The following is a 17,622-nucleotide window of genomic DNA, read 5'->3' as shown; positions in this document are numbered from 1 at the left end:
TTTTTGCGCTCCTAATATAAAAATGTGCACTTTAATTTTTCAAAGAAAGAAGAAAAAGACAAAGAATAATGAAAGAAAAGATTGCTGTTCCATGCCAAACCCTCAGTGGATGTAGTAGCACTTCTTTGCGGCGCAGGGTATTAGGTAGTCTACATATGTACTGAAGCACTTCCTGTTTTTGTATAACATCATGCATGTGCGTCTAATGCTGCATTTATATATGTATATATCTAAATCTATATATATATGTGCATGTGTGTCATTCTAGGAAAATAATTGGGGCGACAGTACCCATCTGCTAATTTTTACCACTTCCCATAAAATCTTAATACAAAGTGGGGGAGAGGCCTTAAGACCTACAAAACGCCCAAAAAAAAAAATTAACTTAAGTAAAAATTTTTTGGTAATGACTACAGCTGGGTTTAATTTGCATTTTTAATATCTTTGAAACAATATTTTACAATCTTTGAAACTTTAATTTAATGTTTAAATTAATTTAATATTTTATTTGTATATGCATTATTTATGAATATATTTATTAAAAGAAAAAACTTATTTAACTATAAGTTTATTTAGATATTTATAAACATATTTATTAAGAGAAAAAATTTATTTAAAATAGTTTATTTAGATAAAAATTTATTAAGAGAATAAAAAACAAATTATAAGTCAATATAAATAGTATAAAGAAATGAATTAAAATAGTATAGATAAAGTATAATAAAAACTAGATTAACTCAAAAAATCTTTAAATATCTTTTCTTTACTTTGTTCACGTGTTTAAAATGATTTGAAAAATGTTTTGAATAATTATTATTTATTACAACATCAACACCTGGTTACCGAAAATATATTTTATCTTATATGTTATATATATATATATATATATATAAACACACACACACACACACACACACACACACACACACACACACACACACACACACACACACACATTCACACTTTTATAGAAAAATGTTTTTCTTTTAAATTATTTTATCTAGTATTCATTTAAAGCTTTCTTTTCGCTATTTTTGTTTTACTTTAAATAGCAAAAAAAAAAAAGAATTTTTTAAACCATGCAGGCTAATTTAAAAAAGACCATCCGGCCAGCGCTTTTTCGTTAGCTGGCATTAAATTTCAAAAAGAGAAAACTGATATATGTGTGTATATATATATATATATATATACACACATATATAATATATTATCTATATATATTTAGTTTATTTTATACATATATATATATATATATATATATATATATATATATATATATATATATATATATATATACTTTATGTAATTAAATGAATAAAAACAACTAAATAGCGGTGTTTTTTTTCATTTAATTACATAAAGTATAAATTGCTCTATTATTTTATTTTATAATATTGAGCACTGTCATACGAACAAGAGTATTTGTATTTTACACCGCAATACTAACCTCACTTATATATATATATATATATATATATATATATATATATATATATATATATATATATATATATATATATATATATATATATATATATATATATATATATATATATATATATATATATATATATATATATATATATATATATATATATATATATATATATATATATATATAACCCTTAGAATTAGGGTCAGAATTCAGCAATGCCGACATAACTGATTACTTGAAAGTGTTTGAGATCGGCAAAAAATTGCCGACCTCATTTCTATGTTTTATGGTAAGACCTTTGTACCAAATAATTTGGCAACCTGATGCTGATATTTAAAAAATTGAGGTCAACAAATTATTGCCGACCTCAATTTTCCTAGTTCTGAGAGTTGTATATAAATGTATATCTATACAGTATTAGGCTATTAATAACAATCCAGCATGTTTTTTTTGATATCATTGGACTTTGATTGATATTAAATCAATGATTGTTTGACTCTTTATTAATATAAAAAATGTATATTGATAAGCATTCTATTTTCTTTCAAATAAATATAGATATTCATAAAAATATTATTTGATGTGCTAATTATATTGCTTTTTTTTGACATATATTTCATAATCTAAAATATTTATTATGGCCAAAATTAACAATCAACTGTATTATTTCAAACCTGATTCAAAATTTCATTTGCCTTTGATTAAAATTTTGCACTTATTTAGGAACTATTTATAATTATTTGAGAATTTTTATTTAAATTGTTACAAATATTTGAAAAATTTGCGTAAAATGAAATAGAAAAATCAGTATCTAATTAGCTACAATATTTCAGCAATAAAACAATCAAACTGACTGGGAAAATTATTGATAATATAACAAAATGTAAAATCATAGTAACGAAAGAACAAAACATCTTAATGAGAGAAATCGCAAAACATTTTAACACAACACATGCCACTTTTAGCAGAATAATCAGCCAGTATTAAAGATACAATACAGTTCAAAATCCTCTATTTCTTGGAAGACTCAGCATAACAAATAAAAGAAATGAATGTTCACTTAATAGCATAGTGAAAAAAATAGAAGTTTTTTATCTAGTGACCTCAGTCAAAAATGACAAAAAGCTTCGGACATTATTGCTAGTGCTTAAAAAATTAGAAAAGTACTACAAAAACATAATTACATCTGGCAAGCTGTTTGCAAAAATGTCTATTGATAAAAAATCAGAAACAAAAAAAACCTGGTGTTTAGCTCATAAAATTTGGTCTATGAGTATGTGGCACAAAAATTTTTTCAGAGATGAAATAAACGTTGAAGCTGATTTAAGAAAAAACCAAGTCATGCTGAGAAGAAAACCACATGAAAAAATGGACCTAAATTGTTTTACGAATAGAACAAAACATGGTAGTATAGTGCATCTGGGCCTGCATGAACTATGAAGGTATTGGTTTTTTCAAAATATTTGTTGAATGGCTTGATTCTCTAAGATATTTAGACTTATTGGATAATTATTTGATGCAAAATCTGGTGCAAAATCTGTACCCATGGCTGTACCAGTTATTTGGTGAAATAATTGTTTGTCAAATATGAAATTATTGTTATTTAGAATGAAAGATGCTGACTCAATTATGAATTCAGGTGTAAATCTTTTATCTATCAAATGTTTATATTTATTTATCCAAAATCTTAAGGCTTCTAATCCAAGATAATGTGGAATGCTTGTATAGAGGTTAACAATGTCACATGTCATTATACGACTTTCTGATTCAAGCTCTCTTGGAATTTTTCTGAAATCCCAGTCATCTTTAATAAAAGATATTTGTTTCCTTACTATAGGAGACAATATTATATGGAGAAACTGGCTCAAATGAGATGTAGGTGAATTTATTCCAGCAATAATTGGTCTACCTTTGAGATTTTTTGGTGGTTTCATTTCAATAAATAAAGAGTCTGACTCTTTTACCTTGTCAATAATTTCTTGACATTTGTGAATTTTGGGAATTACATAGAAATTACTTGATTTCCATTTAAAGTTAGTGATATATTTTATCTCATTCGTTGTAAGGCATTTATGTTTATCTATCAAACTAAATAGATTTCTAAAAACCATTTTATCAGATTCCGAATTTATTTTTTCATATGTAGTTAGAGATAAAAGATGGTCTTGATGAACAAGTTTGTTAATATAATATGTTGAATCCATTATAACTAAGGTATTACCTTTGTCAGCTTTTTTAATAACTGTGTCTTTCATTAGTTGCAGTTCTTTAATCGCTTTTCTTTCTTGTTTTGTAATGTTATCAACATATTGAACTTTAATAGGTATGATTGATTCAATTTGTGAAATAATTTTGTTTAATTCTGGCAGAGTGGTTTTGGTACTATAATTGGATTTATTTTTAATTATACTAATGTCATTACTTGTGGTACCAAAATATTTTTCTTTTAGTATAAGTTTCCGTGTAAAATTTTTAACATCTGAATTAATATGTAAGAAATTACCTTTTGTGGCTGGGCAAAACTTTGGACCTTTTGTGAGAAGAGATATTTGAGAAGAAGTCAAGTGTTTGGTAGATAGGTTGATGACCTTAGGTTGTATCTTTTTGTATTTGGGCTTATCCAGTTTTTTGATAGGGTTGATTGTGTATTTTGGTCATGGTCAGTAAACTCATTATTTTTTGATGGGGTTGATTGTGTTTTTTTGTCATGGTCTGTAATATCGTTATTTGAAATAATGGAACTTGCATAAATATTATTACTATTTATGTAATGCGATGCTTGTTAATTAATAATTTAGCTAAAAGAATAATTGTTTGTACATCTAATTATGAAATCAAAAAATTACGCCTAATCGAACTAAAGACATGGTTAAAAGATTGCGAATACCCTGATGAAATTATTGAAAAAGCATTCCATAATGCAAAACTACAAGGACCAGCACCAAAAAAAGAATCTAAAGAAATATTTCCTTTAGTGACAACATTCTATAGTAATCTCAATTGCCAACCTTTTATAAGAGAAGCTAACCATTTGCTCAAAGTATCTTATAATGAAAGAATTAAAAATGTTTTTTCTAATATTCACCCGGTATTAGCTTTTAAACAACCTCCTAACTTACTAAGAAGACTTACTTCTTCAAATATTGAAGTAACTAGTAAGAAGATCGGCATATTCAAATGCAAAGATATTTGGTGCAAAATTTGCAAACTATACCTTCAAGAAGTAGATAAGTTTAAAACATCTAACGAAACCATTTGGAAAGTGAAAAGTCACATCACATGCGACAGCAAAAATGTAATCTATTACCTAAAATGTTTAACATGCAAAAAACAAACATATACTGGTAAAACTAATAATTTAAGATTACATATAAACGGACATATTTCTAGTTGCAGAACTGGCTTATCAACTGATCGATTTGACAACCATGTTCATACTTGTCAACGTGCCCACGAAAGTGTAATTGAACCTTTTTTCCAACTTTTCGTCTTTCTTGAGCTTAACAACGAAAGTTTTTGTTATCATATGAAAAGCATTTGCACAAACAAAAACATGATACATTTAATTGATATTTCCTGTATATAATTACAATTCAATCTTTCACAATCAATATAAAAATTAAGTTATTTTTGTTTTTAATACAAATATCTTGTATAATACTAAAAACAGCACTACTGATGATTATTTAAAAGGCCTTTAGTGCTAATAGTTTTAAAAAAAATATATAAAAAATATTTTGTATTGGTAATTTTATTTGGTAATTATATTGTTTTTAATAAAAACATTGTGAGAAAAAAGAATTACTGGATTTTCTATTTGTTTCACTGTTCTGACTATTTTTGAATTTATATATATATATATATATATATATATATATATATATATATATATATATATATATATATATATATATATATATATATATAACCAAAATTTCTTTTAAGCACCAAAAATGTAAATATTTTCATAAACAAGACAAGTTTTCTAATTTTTAAAACCATTTTTTTAACAAAAAACAATATTCATGTTTCGACAAACACTTGTCATCTTCAGTTAAAATCAAATATTTAAAATTTGTTAAAATACTTATAAAGGTGTTAAAAAAAAACAATACAAATATAATTATTCTTTTACAAACTAATAATAATATAATTACATAAATAAAATAAAATCAGTTAAAAAGTTTATCATGTCATACAAAAGAAATAAGAAATAACAAAAGAATAGGTTAAAGAGATATGCAATATGTATAAAAAATAGCAGCTAAACAGAAAGTGTCATTTGCACATGGTTAACCTTTTTATTCATACCAGGTTTTAACCATTCTATAAACATATTTACTTTAAGTTTTAACTCAAATTTGTTAGATGCCGAATCTAACACAGAAAAACACTTATCATTTATTTGCATGAAACAATTTTCATTAGCATGGAGATGTTTATAGATATGAGACTTTTTGTCCCTTTTGTAATGTTCAGATATCCGGGTCTTGAGATGGCGAGTAGTTTCGCCTATATAACAGGAGTTACATCCTGCACATACGAATTTATACACCACGAACGATTTGAACTCTAGAGGAATAGGATCTTTAGAAGAAAATAATTTAGTAATTATCAGTGAGGTAAATACTAATTTAATATTTGCTGAATGGCAATATCTTTTAGTAATTAAATTCAGTCTTTTTTTAGTTGAATCAGATATTTTTCCCAAAAACAGCAGTTTAAAATAAGACAAAGATTCTTTGATTTTTGGTTGTAGTTTTTAACTAATTTTATTGTATTTTTGTAATTATATTATTATTAGTTTGTACAAGAATAATTATATTTGTATTGTTTTTTTTTAAACACCTTTATAGGTATTTTAACAAATTTTAACTATTTAATTTTAACTGAAGATGACTAGTGTTAGCCAAAACATGTATTGCTTTTTATTAAAAAAATGGTTTTAAAAATTAGAAAACTTGTCTTTTTTATATATATATATATATATATATATATATATATATATATATATATATATATATATATATATATATATATATATATATATATATATTTATATAAACAAACACACAAAATACAATATACAGTTATACATTATATCCTAGCCTCTTCTAACAAACTCTTCAAATATTGTTACTGTATGGTCATGTATTAATTGTGAGATGAACTTTTTTGCAAGCCATAACCATGACATAGAATTCATAGCAATAAATAATATTACTATGTAATTTTATTAGTTATTTATTTGAGTAGCAAGCAAGCAAGAACTTTTAACAACTAACCATTAATTTAGGAGAAAACTTTTCTTGTAGTTTCAATGCCAAAGATATTGTTTGACTAATAGATGACTCTAAACCATGTATATTAAATGAAACAAAGCTAAAGATAAAATTGAAAAATGTTGAAGCAAAGCCCAAAATTTACAACTGCGTATTTAGGTATAAATATATTTGTGATACGTACTGATAAATTATTACTAAAAAAATATTAAATGTCTTGTCAGCAGTCTTTTGAATAAGAAAATGACCGATATATGGCTAATTAAATGGGAAAAAATATAACAAAAAAAAAAATATTTTTTTAATAATAATTTTAATTAACTTTATTAAGTTGAATTTTAAGTAAAATTCATATTTGGTTAAAAAATGTTAATAAAATGAGCAAATATACTTTGTATATTATAAATGTAAGACTAAATTTACCTTTATCTTTTATTTTTAAATTTACCTTTATCTTTTATATTTAAGTTTTATTTCCAAAGAACTTATAACTTGTTTCTTGACTAGTCTGAAGTATTAAATGACAAGAACACAAACTATTTGAGGACTTTGAAGGAATTGATATCCCTAAGCACAAAATGCTGATCGCAAAGTTTCACTTTTAGCAATGGTATGAAAGCTGATTCCATCAATAGCTATTAGTCAAATAAAAATTTCAGGCAGAGTTATGTGGTCATCCCTAAAAAAACTTTCAACTTGTGGGACTTTGGCAACAGGAATGTTTCTTTTAGCCTCAAGTGCAGGGTTATTGCATTTAAGAATTTCAAATTTGTGTTTTGTTTTTAAATTTTGTAATAGCTGTTGTGGTTGAGCCAGGTATTTTAAGAATAATTTTACAGAGTTTGCACCTAGAATTCTGTAATTCTTTAGAAAATTTAAAAATAGCCCCTTGCCTCAGATCCTCTAGTTATGCTTACATCTTTAAACTTATCCATATTTATTATTTTGTACAACTACAGCTTTTATTAGCTCAAAGTTATATTAACTCATCCTTTTTTTTAATTCAGAAATTTTAACGATCTTTTTTATGGGTATCATGGATTTAATGGATATGATGGGGTACCATGGGATTTTTTTTAACAATAAAAAATATGTAACCCAGGCAAATATTTTTATTTTAAAAAAGTTCAAGCAATGGTTCAAAATTATTTGTTTACATATTCTGCTGGTTATTTAAACTTTAAAAGCATTGTTTTACTTGTCACAACAAAATTTAAGAGTAACAAGGACTGTCAAAAAAAGTCACAAAAAAAAAAAAAAAAGCTTATGGTTTGACTATTAAAAAATGATAATAAAGAACCTAATTTTAGTATATATATACATGTTCGAACTTTCAGAGGAAAAAAGTTTGAGGTTGAACCTCTTAAAAAAATGACAAAGGTTTGAATGTTCAAACCTGAACATGTTTAAACTGGAATCCCTAAATACTACTTATATGCAGTACTTTCATGTCATGATTTGAAGTGTTTGTAATCCTTCTTATAATTTTTTTTTTTTTTTTTTTAGATTATTCACCTCCCCAAGGCCCGAGGGGGGCCACTACAGTCGAGGAGGCTACTCATGTTTTTGTGTTTTTTATTTTTTTAGTTGTTATTTGTGGTGCAACCCTCTCTCAACTTTTTAACTCCGAAACACGAACCTTGCTGAGCAAGGCCGCTGCGCGGAGAAACTAAATTGTTTTATACAAATTTCTTTTAATGAAGTTGAAATCTAAGTTAAAATAATAGAATAGTAGACAATAAGAAAAAAGCCTAGATTGAAAATCTAATTGTGAATAGAAGAAAAGCCAAAGTTTTCAATCAAAAAAATAACATAAAATATGAAGCATCATTGTTGAACATGGATGAAATTGTAAAACTTGCCAATCTTTCCCACAATATATAAGCATTTATACTATTTTAAAAATAAAACAGGAGAGCTCGGTGACCATCCCAATCTTGCTGTTGCGAGGTATTATTAACTACACATCACTAGAGTTTGCAGATATTAACTGCACTACCAAAAATCATCACCAGAAAGTGCATCACCAGAATAGGCAGGTGTTAATTGCATCCAGCTAAAATTACCCTGCCTTGAGGCTATTAGCTGAATAATGGTGTCTTGATAAAAATACACATTTTGGGCAGATGTTAACTGTATCCAGTTACTGTCTTGAAGAAGGCCTCTATGGTAAAGAATTTAAGGGTAAGCAGAATAATTCTTGAACCTCTTCTTCATCTATAAGGCTGATGTAGATGTAAACCTGTGTTACATTGTTTCCTGCCTAGGATAATGAATAGCAACTTCGTAGGACTTTGTGTTTTTCGAAGTAAACTTCCATGAGTTAAATCTTACCTATATAAAATTCTCCAGACTTGCTTGCTCTTAAATTAGTCTGTTATTCAATTTAAATTTGGCTATTTTATTTTTAGATCTCAGTATTGACGAGTACTTACTGTATCAGTCCCGGCATTTTCTAGTTTTTTTCCCTACTTACTGTATCAGTCCCGGCTTTTTCTAGTTTTTTCCCTACACTTTCACCCTTTGGAACTATCTCCCATCTTCATGTTTTCTTGTCTCATACAACCTAGAACTTTATAAGTCTTCTGTCAACAGTTTCCTTGCTCTTTAACTCTAATCTTTATTTTCTAGTAACTCCCAACTTGATTGTAGTTGCTTGCAGTCTTGTTTGGAGTGAATCAAAAAAAGAAAGAAAAAATTTAACTTCTGATCAAATTGACCATGCCCTTTCTTTTTACTCCTCTGTCAATATTATTGTTATTGGTGACTTTAATGCTCATCTAACTAAATGGCTTGGCTGTAACATCACTGATTTTGCTGGCACTAAAGCTCATAACTTCTGTATTTCTCAATCTTTTACTCAGATAGTCAACTTTGTGACTCATTTTCCAGACAACCCTAATCACTTACCTTCACTACATGATTTATGTCTTGTCTTGACCCTAGCTTGTCAGGGACAAACCCAGACCTGTTTTGGTACTACTTGAGGGGTATGGGTGCCCAAATAAAGTATTCCAAAAAAATGTTGCCTTTTTTTTCAAAAATAGGAGAAAAAGTTTGTTGCAAATGCATCAAGCAGTAAATAACTAATTTTCTGTTAATTTTAGCGAGTGCATTTTTTCTTCAGAACAATAAAATGGATTAAAAAATAATTAAATGCTGTAACTCATTTTACAACTGAAAAGAAACTTGTTTAAAACTGTTGTTTAATTACTAACCAAACATTAGATTTAAAAAATGAATTAAAACTTTTTATGAAACTCAATTTAAAGACAATGAAATGTGAAATATAAAATTTTTTTTTTCAAAAAATAGAGTGATTTTAACTTTTGCTTGTTGGCAATTAAGAGTTAACTGTTTTTAATAAAAAATGGACATAAGTAAAAATTTCAGTCTTAATAACGACATAGTAATTGCACAAATTTAATTTTTGAATCAATGAACTTTTGATCTTTAGCTCACTATTTTATTTTACTTAAGGAAAATAAAACAAAAACTTTTTCACTGTATCTCCAAATAAACTCCTTGTTCTTCTTTAGGTGGTTCCAATCAAGCAATGATCTCTATAAATCTTTTATTTTGTACTTCTTCTTTGGACCCACCCAGGCCAAGCGTCACATACTTGGAAGTTTAACTGTCACACTATGTAGCTTTTTTTAAAAAATACAAAGATGACTCAATTTGTCCCAAATTTCAGGACATAGAAAGAAAATCTGATCAACTGCAGCAAATTGCTCACACAATGGGCACAAAAGAAATAATCTTTCAATCATCCAAAATGTAGAACCCTAGTGAGTCTCATGATCCAAAATTGAAACAACCTTATATTGCTTCCTTGCTAAAAATATTGTTGTGAGTTTCTAAATTTCTTTACAACATAACAGACTTTTTCCAAAAGTTGAGCAATGTATGTTTTTTTTAAATCATATGAATAGCTAGCTGCAAAGTGAGAAGAACTCAGCGCATCAGCTTAATGTGAGTAGATAATTGTTGACACAATTCTGGATTGATAAAGGCTAGATTTTCTTCCGAAGCTGCTGCACTTTCTTCTTCATTTGTATCCTGTTATAAAACTCCTCTTGTTCTTCATCCTGCAAGCTTTATCTGAAAAAATTTTCATCACCTGAATATTCGTTTAAAATTGAGATTGCTCTAATCATATTGGCTACAATGTCTACATGTGCACATACTATTTAATCTTTGCTGATACCAAATCTATATAGAGTATTTTGCACCATTTTTTTGATAGCAGCAGGGTTGTGTTGTCCTTGTGTATCTATCAGCACCTAAGTTTTTAAATTTTTTCCTGCATAATAATACTGAATATTTATTTCCAAATAGTTCCATGTAAAATTGCCAGCTCCAAATAGCTCCGGCCCCAGCTCCGGAGCCCTGATTGCAATGCTGTCGTTATTTCTAAGTTAATGAATGGAACCATCTCACTGAGTTCTCCTCTATACTTCTTCTTGGATTATTGTTCACTACTGGCTTCTCATGGAAACCATATAAACAAATGATTGCAAAGTTAGGATCTGCTAAGGTTGCTTCTCTTTACCATGCTGGCCATTATCTTACTTCTGGTTCCGACCTCTACCTTTAAAAACTTCTTATTTCCCCCTGTATGGAATACTGTTATACTATTTGGGCTGGTTCTTCTAATGATGTTCTTTCTCTATCAGACAAGGTCCAAAAACAAAAGACAATGACAGATAAACCTGCTTTATCTGTCAAGCTTGAGCTTCTTTTCAATTGCCAAAAGTTGCAGCTTTCTTTTTTTTCTACAAATACTATCATGGTTGCTGCTCAAATGAGCTATTATTTCTAGTTCCATCAACCAAAACTCATTCTTGCTTGGCTTGTCATTTAGCAAAGTCACATCCTTCTACTGTATCTGTATATTCGCCTAGTATATTTCCCTGCACTTTAACTCTTTGGAATCTTTCTCTTTCTTATCTTCATATTTGTGACTCATACAACCTACAACTTTTGTAGTTTTATGTAATGAAGATTTATGGGTAATTTTTATTTTCTTATATATGTTGTTTATGCATTCTGTTTGGTTTAGGTATACTTTAACGATAAAATTACTTTTTATTTTTAACTTTTCACTGTTTTTTTACTCCTTAACTCTATTCTTTGTTTTATAGTAACTCACAGTTGGGAGTGAATTAGTAGGAAAAAAAATTGAAGTGTGTTCTCTACAATATGCGCACCACAACCACAGGCCTTGTTTTAAAGCATTATGCAGCTTGCATGTTTTGTACACGTGAAGCTAATTGATGTATGCATATAGTGATTTCAGTTATCTGACTTTTTTTTTTTTTTTAAACATCTTCACTTCCAACAAGGCTGCAAGCAGCCACTAATTAAAGTTGGAAGTTACTGAAAGAGAAAAGATGAAGATTGTAGAGCAAGATATCGATTGACAGACGACTTAAACTATTGCAAATTATATGAGTCAGGAAAGCAAGATGAAGGAAGCAAATTCCAAAGAGCTGATGTTCGAGGAAAAAAACTAGACGAATAAGCGTTTTTGGAGGACTTAGGAACAGTCACAGAAAAAGGATGACACTTAATTGAATGACAAGTAACACGAGAATGAATTATAGTAGATGAAGTATAGCAGTGCCCATTATAGTATTTGTAGAAAAGAGAAAGAGAAGCAACATTACGACGATGTGATAATGGTTGGAGGTTGGTTGCAAGAGCAGGTCCAGCTATGTTTACAACGCGTTTTTGCACCTTGTCTAAAAGAGAAAGGGCATCATTAGAGGATCCGCCCTAATATGATATGGCAACAATATTCCATACAAGGCCGGATTTGAGATTTATAGAGATAGAGAATAGAATCCGAAGTAAGAAACTGACGTGCTTGATAAAGAGATGCAACCTTAGCAGATGCTAATTTTGCAACTGATTTGATATATGGTTTCCAAGAAAGATTAGAAGTAAGAGTTAATCCTAGAAGATGAAGAGTAGGTGACTCATCGAGTACATCACCGTTCATAAATATAGGAAGATCTAAATTATTGCAATAACGATTGGCTGAAAAAAATTGAGTTTTATCTGAATTAAAGTTCACCAGCCACTGTGAGCCCCATGCTGTAGCAGAAGTGAGATTCTTTTCAAGCTCAAATGCCCCCTCCAAGCAATCAGAGGGTGTTGGTTTTTTATCACGACAAGAATAAATGGTAGTGTCATCAGCAAACAATGCCACCTTAGATGAGAGAATACCTGGAAGATAGTTAATGTAAATTAAAAAGAGTATAGGGCCAAGGATAGAACCTTGAGGAACCCCTGAAGTTACAGAATAAGAAGAAGAGTGTTGTCCATCGAGGACAACTTTTATGCTACGATTGGAAAGGAAGGATTCGATGATCTTAAAGATGTTGCCGGATACACCATAAGAAGAAAGCTTATGGACAAGACCAGCATGCCAAACTTTATCAAAAGCTTTTGAAATGTCGAGAGCGATGGCTTTAACCTCTCCACCTTTATCTAATGCACGATAAAACCTGTCAGTTATTACAGTTAACAAATCAGCTGTAGAACGAGAAGATCGAAATCCATATTGATGGTCAGAAAGTAAGTGATTAGATTCAAGATGAGAAATTAAGTGTTTGTTAATTAAAGATTCAAAAACCTTGCTTATGATAGAAAGAAGACTTATGGGACGGTAGTTAGACGAATCAGATCGCTCTCCAGAATTTTTGAAGATAGGGATAACAGATGCCGCTTTTCAGCAAGCTGGAAAGCAAGACTCTGATAAGCACTTGTTGAATAGTTTTGAGAGTATAGACAACAGCTACGGAGAACACTTCTGCAAGACAATAACAGGTATGTTGTCCGGGCCATAAGCTGTAGAAGAGTCTAAGCAGGAAATTACTTTAGATACAGAAGCTGGAGTGATTAGAATGTCAAGCAACGGATCAACCTGTTTCTTGGCAATATCAGGTAGAAAGCGACTAGTGGAGTCAAGAGATGATATTGATGAAAAGTTTTTAGCAAACAATTCAGCTTTGTCTTTAGGTGAGGTGACAAAGTCTGAACCATACAAGAGAGGTGGAATCATGGATTTGCCCTTATTATTGATATTATTAAAGATTCCCCAGAAGTCACGAGAGCCTAATTTTTGAGATGAGATACAAGATTTCATAACCTGAGAATAGCGGGTTTTGGCGTTAGACAAAACCTTTTTACAATTGTTTCTAGCAGTAATAAACAGACGCCTGTTTTCTGGAGAATTGTTTTGCTGATAAATATGGAAGTAACGGTTTCGATTGGCAATCACAGCAGCACAGTGTGAAGAAAACCATGGAGGAGAGTGAGGCTTGACCTGGAATCGTCGAGAGGGAATAAAAGATTCCATGCCAGCCTGAATCCACGAAATTATGTAAGAAGCACATTTGTCGACAGGAAGATGAAAGATTTCTACCCAAGGGCCATCACAAAGAAAATCACGGAAAGAATCCTAGTCAGCTTTACTGTAGTTGTAAGAGGTTCGATAATAGGGGGATTCAGGTGATGAAGAAGAATGAGATATTAGTTTTAGGGAGATCAAACTGTGATCAGAAGCACCTAAGGGTGAATGTGGAGAAACTGAGCACTGACTAGGATCAGAAACAAGACATAAGTCGAGTAGAGAAGGTAAATGATTCAGGTGGTCTGGAAAGCAAGTTGGAAAGTTGACTATTTGAGTTAGGGATTGAGAAAGGCAAAAAATGTGGGCTTTAATGCCTGCCGAATCACTGACACTAGAGCCAAGCCATTCAGAGTGGTGAGCATTAAAGTCACCAACAACAACTATATTAGCTGATGGATAAAGATAGAGGGCTTGGTCAATATGATCAGAAATAACGTCAAAAAGTGTGCAGTCTTGAGATGAAAGAGAGCGATATAGAACAAAGAGAAAGGCAAAAGAGTGAAGTGGTGCTAAACAAAAGCACATAAAAGAATAGTCTGTGGATTCAAACCTAGTTTCACGACAAATGGGTGAAATCTTACGAATGTATTGCCCAGACCAAGCATGTGACTATTGGAGTCTTTACAAATTAGAGGAAGATAACCATCAACACTAAGGTCACAAGATGAGACAGCTGAACTCAAATTAGTCTCACAAAGAGCAAGTAGGTCTGGTGAACTTTGCAAGAGATAAGACTCAATAGAAGAAAAGTTACTTCGAAGACCATGAATATTAGTGAATGATAGGTTTAGAGAATTTGGTGATGATGATGGTTTTTTGTGTTTTATAGTTTTTGGTACTTTATTCATTTTTAAATTAGATTGAAGAACTTGACTCAAAGCATAGATAGTACTCAGAACACTGTTTAATAGCCCAAGCAATTGTCTCATTACTACTAATAAACCCTAAGCCGTAACAAAGGGCTCCAAATGTGGCCTTGGCAATGCACACCAAAAGTACAAACAGGGACACCATCCATGCGCAACATGGCACTGTTAATACTTTGATATTTTTCAGCTGTTGATGGAATCAGTCTCTCTGAGAGCTACCACAGAGTTCGGGAAACCTGACTACCAGCCAAAAGTTTTATTAGGCATAAATATTGCTAAAATGCTATAAATTAGATAAAAAGAGAGTAAACAAAAAACAGTATGTAATAAGTACATGTTATTGTTATTAAATGAACAAACAAAAATTAAAGATTGAAAAAATTACATTGAATAAAAAAAATCGAATAAAAAGATAATATAAATAAGAGGATTTTAAGATAATTACTTGACTGAAACAACTTTTATTCGATTAGTAAGAAATCCATAGTTGATTAAATAGACAATTCAGTTTCTTAAAGTTGCAGTCTAACACAGAAAGACGTGCAATCGCACGCAATCATATGACCACGCAAAAAATAATTTGTTTTAACGACTTGACCACGGCTTTTGACATATTTTCTAAATTTAAAAATGCGTTACAAAAACTTACTTAAACTTATCTAAAAATAAAAACTTTAAAAAAGAAAAAAAATCTTAACGAAAGAGAAAATAAAAAAAATAATTAACTAAAGCAAAAACACACACAAAAAAAAAACTCATCAAGCTAAAATGCTTAGTCTATTTAATTTACGCATTAATAAACCACTTCATTCTTTTTTTTAACATTTGCACTTTGTTTTTTTGTTTTTTAATGTTTAAAGATAAACATTTATCATAAAAAAACATAATTTTACAAGTAAAGAAAACAAACAGTTTTTAATACTTATTATAAAAATTTATTAGAAGTGTTTTGATACTTCATTAAAAAGTGTTTCGATAATATAAAAGCATTTAAGATCTTATTTATTTAATTGTAACGGCTATTTAATATATTTGTCTTTTTTTTTCAATGAAATCTCTTTCAAATGTATCAACTTTAATTATTCTTATATTAAAATTCGTTAAAAAGACTTTCGTTGTCGTAGAATGTCATAGTTTATATAAACAAAACAATTTTTTATTTTTAATAACGTTTATTATAAAAATGCACACTTGAACAATTTATATATTATAAATTAAAAAAATATATACAACTGCCAATTATACTTTAAAAAAAAACCATTATCAGTAAACTGCTACTTTATTTAAAAGCATTTTGCTAATATAAAAACATTTGTTCAAAGTTTTGATGTAATTTATTTTACTTAAGGTATAACTCAGAATATTTTTCATTCAGCGCGTTTTTAAAATGTTTTTTGAAATAGCCGCGGTCAAATTGTCAAAGCAAAATGTAATTTGCCTGGTCATATTTAGACGTGCAATCGCACATCTTCCTGTGAAAGACTGAGTTGACTGTATTCAACTTTTGACAAGTCGATTTTTAATTGATTTAATCGAAGTCGATAACAACACTAATATATATATATATATATATATATATATATATATATATATATATATATATATATATATATATATATATATATATATATTTAAATTTATATATATAATAATAAAATTTCATGCTTGGGTTTAATTTAACTGTCAATCTTATTTTAAAATATTATCAAATATTGTTTAATAATTAAATCAAATTTTTTCTTGAAAAATATTTTTATCCTAACTATTTTTTTGGTTTTCCTTTCTCCTATATATTTTTTTAAAATTAAAAAATTAAGTTTCTTGTAAACGTGTTTCGAGGCTGCATCAAAAATTTGCACAAAATGTATGCTACACTTTTTTTCCATAAGGCAAGTGAGAGAGCAACAACATACATTTTTTGATAAATAGTACTTAGAAACCTTCAATCTCTACCATGTCCATGGTACTGTGCTTAACTTGTTTCTCCAGGCAGAAGCTTTGTTAGTCACAGTTCATGTTTCAGAGTAATAGAGTTGAGAGGGTTATAACTACAATTAAAGTAATCTTTTCGATTGTAGTGGCTTTATGGCCTAGGGGAGGTGAATTATCTTTAAATATATATATATATATATATATCCGTAGTTTAAAAGAGTCAATGTCCTCAAAAAAAAAAAGAAAAAAAGAAAGAATATTTATGACGTCAAATTCACATTAAGCTTATGTGTTTAGCATTTTTATTTAAAACAAGGCCTCCAACCAATGCCAACAATATTAACACCAAGTTATTGTTTGACCTGCTTGTAAACATTATTTTTACCTCTTTTATGTACCACTAAAGTTTACGTTACACTTGTCAGAAATGTTACAATGTTGAAATTAGTTTTTTTAGTCAATAATTCAGGTGTTTTTCCATCAACAAATTCATAACCCAGTTTTACACGGACATCTTCCAGTGGTATAAAGCATCCAAGCACAACTGGTAATAAAAATAACTTTCAATTTGATGTGTAATTAGGAAAACTAACAAAATATGTCTTCTGTATTTAAATATGTAGCTCTTTTAGCATTAGGTGCCAGGACATTTAGAATTATTGTTTGACATTTGGTTTTTGC

The 17,622-nt window shown here is 29.1% G+C and overlaps 1 protein-coding gene across 1 annotated transcript in view; it reads right to left on the bottom strand.

The window, feature by feature from the left end:
• The window catches only part of LOC136083714 (uncharacterized), a 33,316-nt gene that overhangs the window by 12,672 nt on the left and 3,022 nt on the right, over positions 1 to 17,622 (bottom strand). Inside the window, exon 2 of the mRNA XM_065803325.1 lies at positions 6,721 to 6,817. Coding sequence (XP_065659397.1) covers positions 6,721 to 6,817 — 97 coding nt within the window. The remainder of the gene's footprint in view (positions 1 to 6,720; positions 6,818 to 17,622) is intronic.

This window comes from Hydra vulgaris, chromosome 08, assembly GCF_038396675.1.
Source record: "Hydra vulgaris chromosome 08, alternate assembly HydraT2T_AEP".
NCBI lineage: Eukaryota > Metazoa > Cnidaria > Hydrozoa > Anthoathecata > Hydridae > Hydra > Hydra vulgaris.
This window is presented reverse-complemented; position numbering and strand designations above follow the sequence as displayed.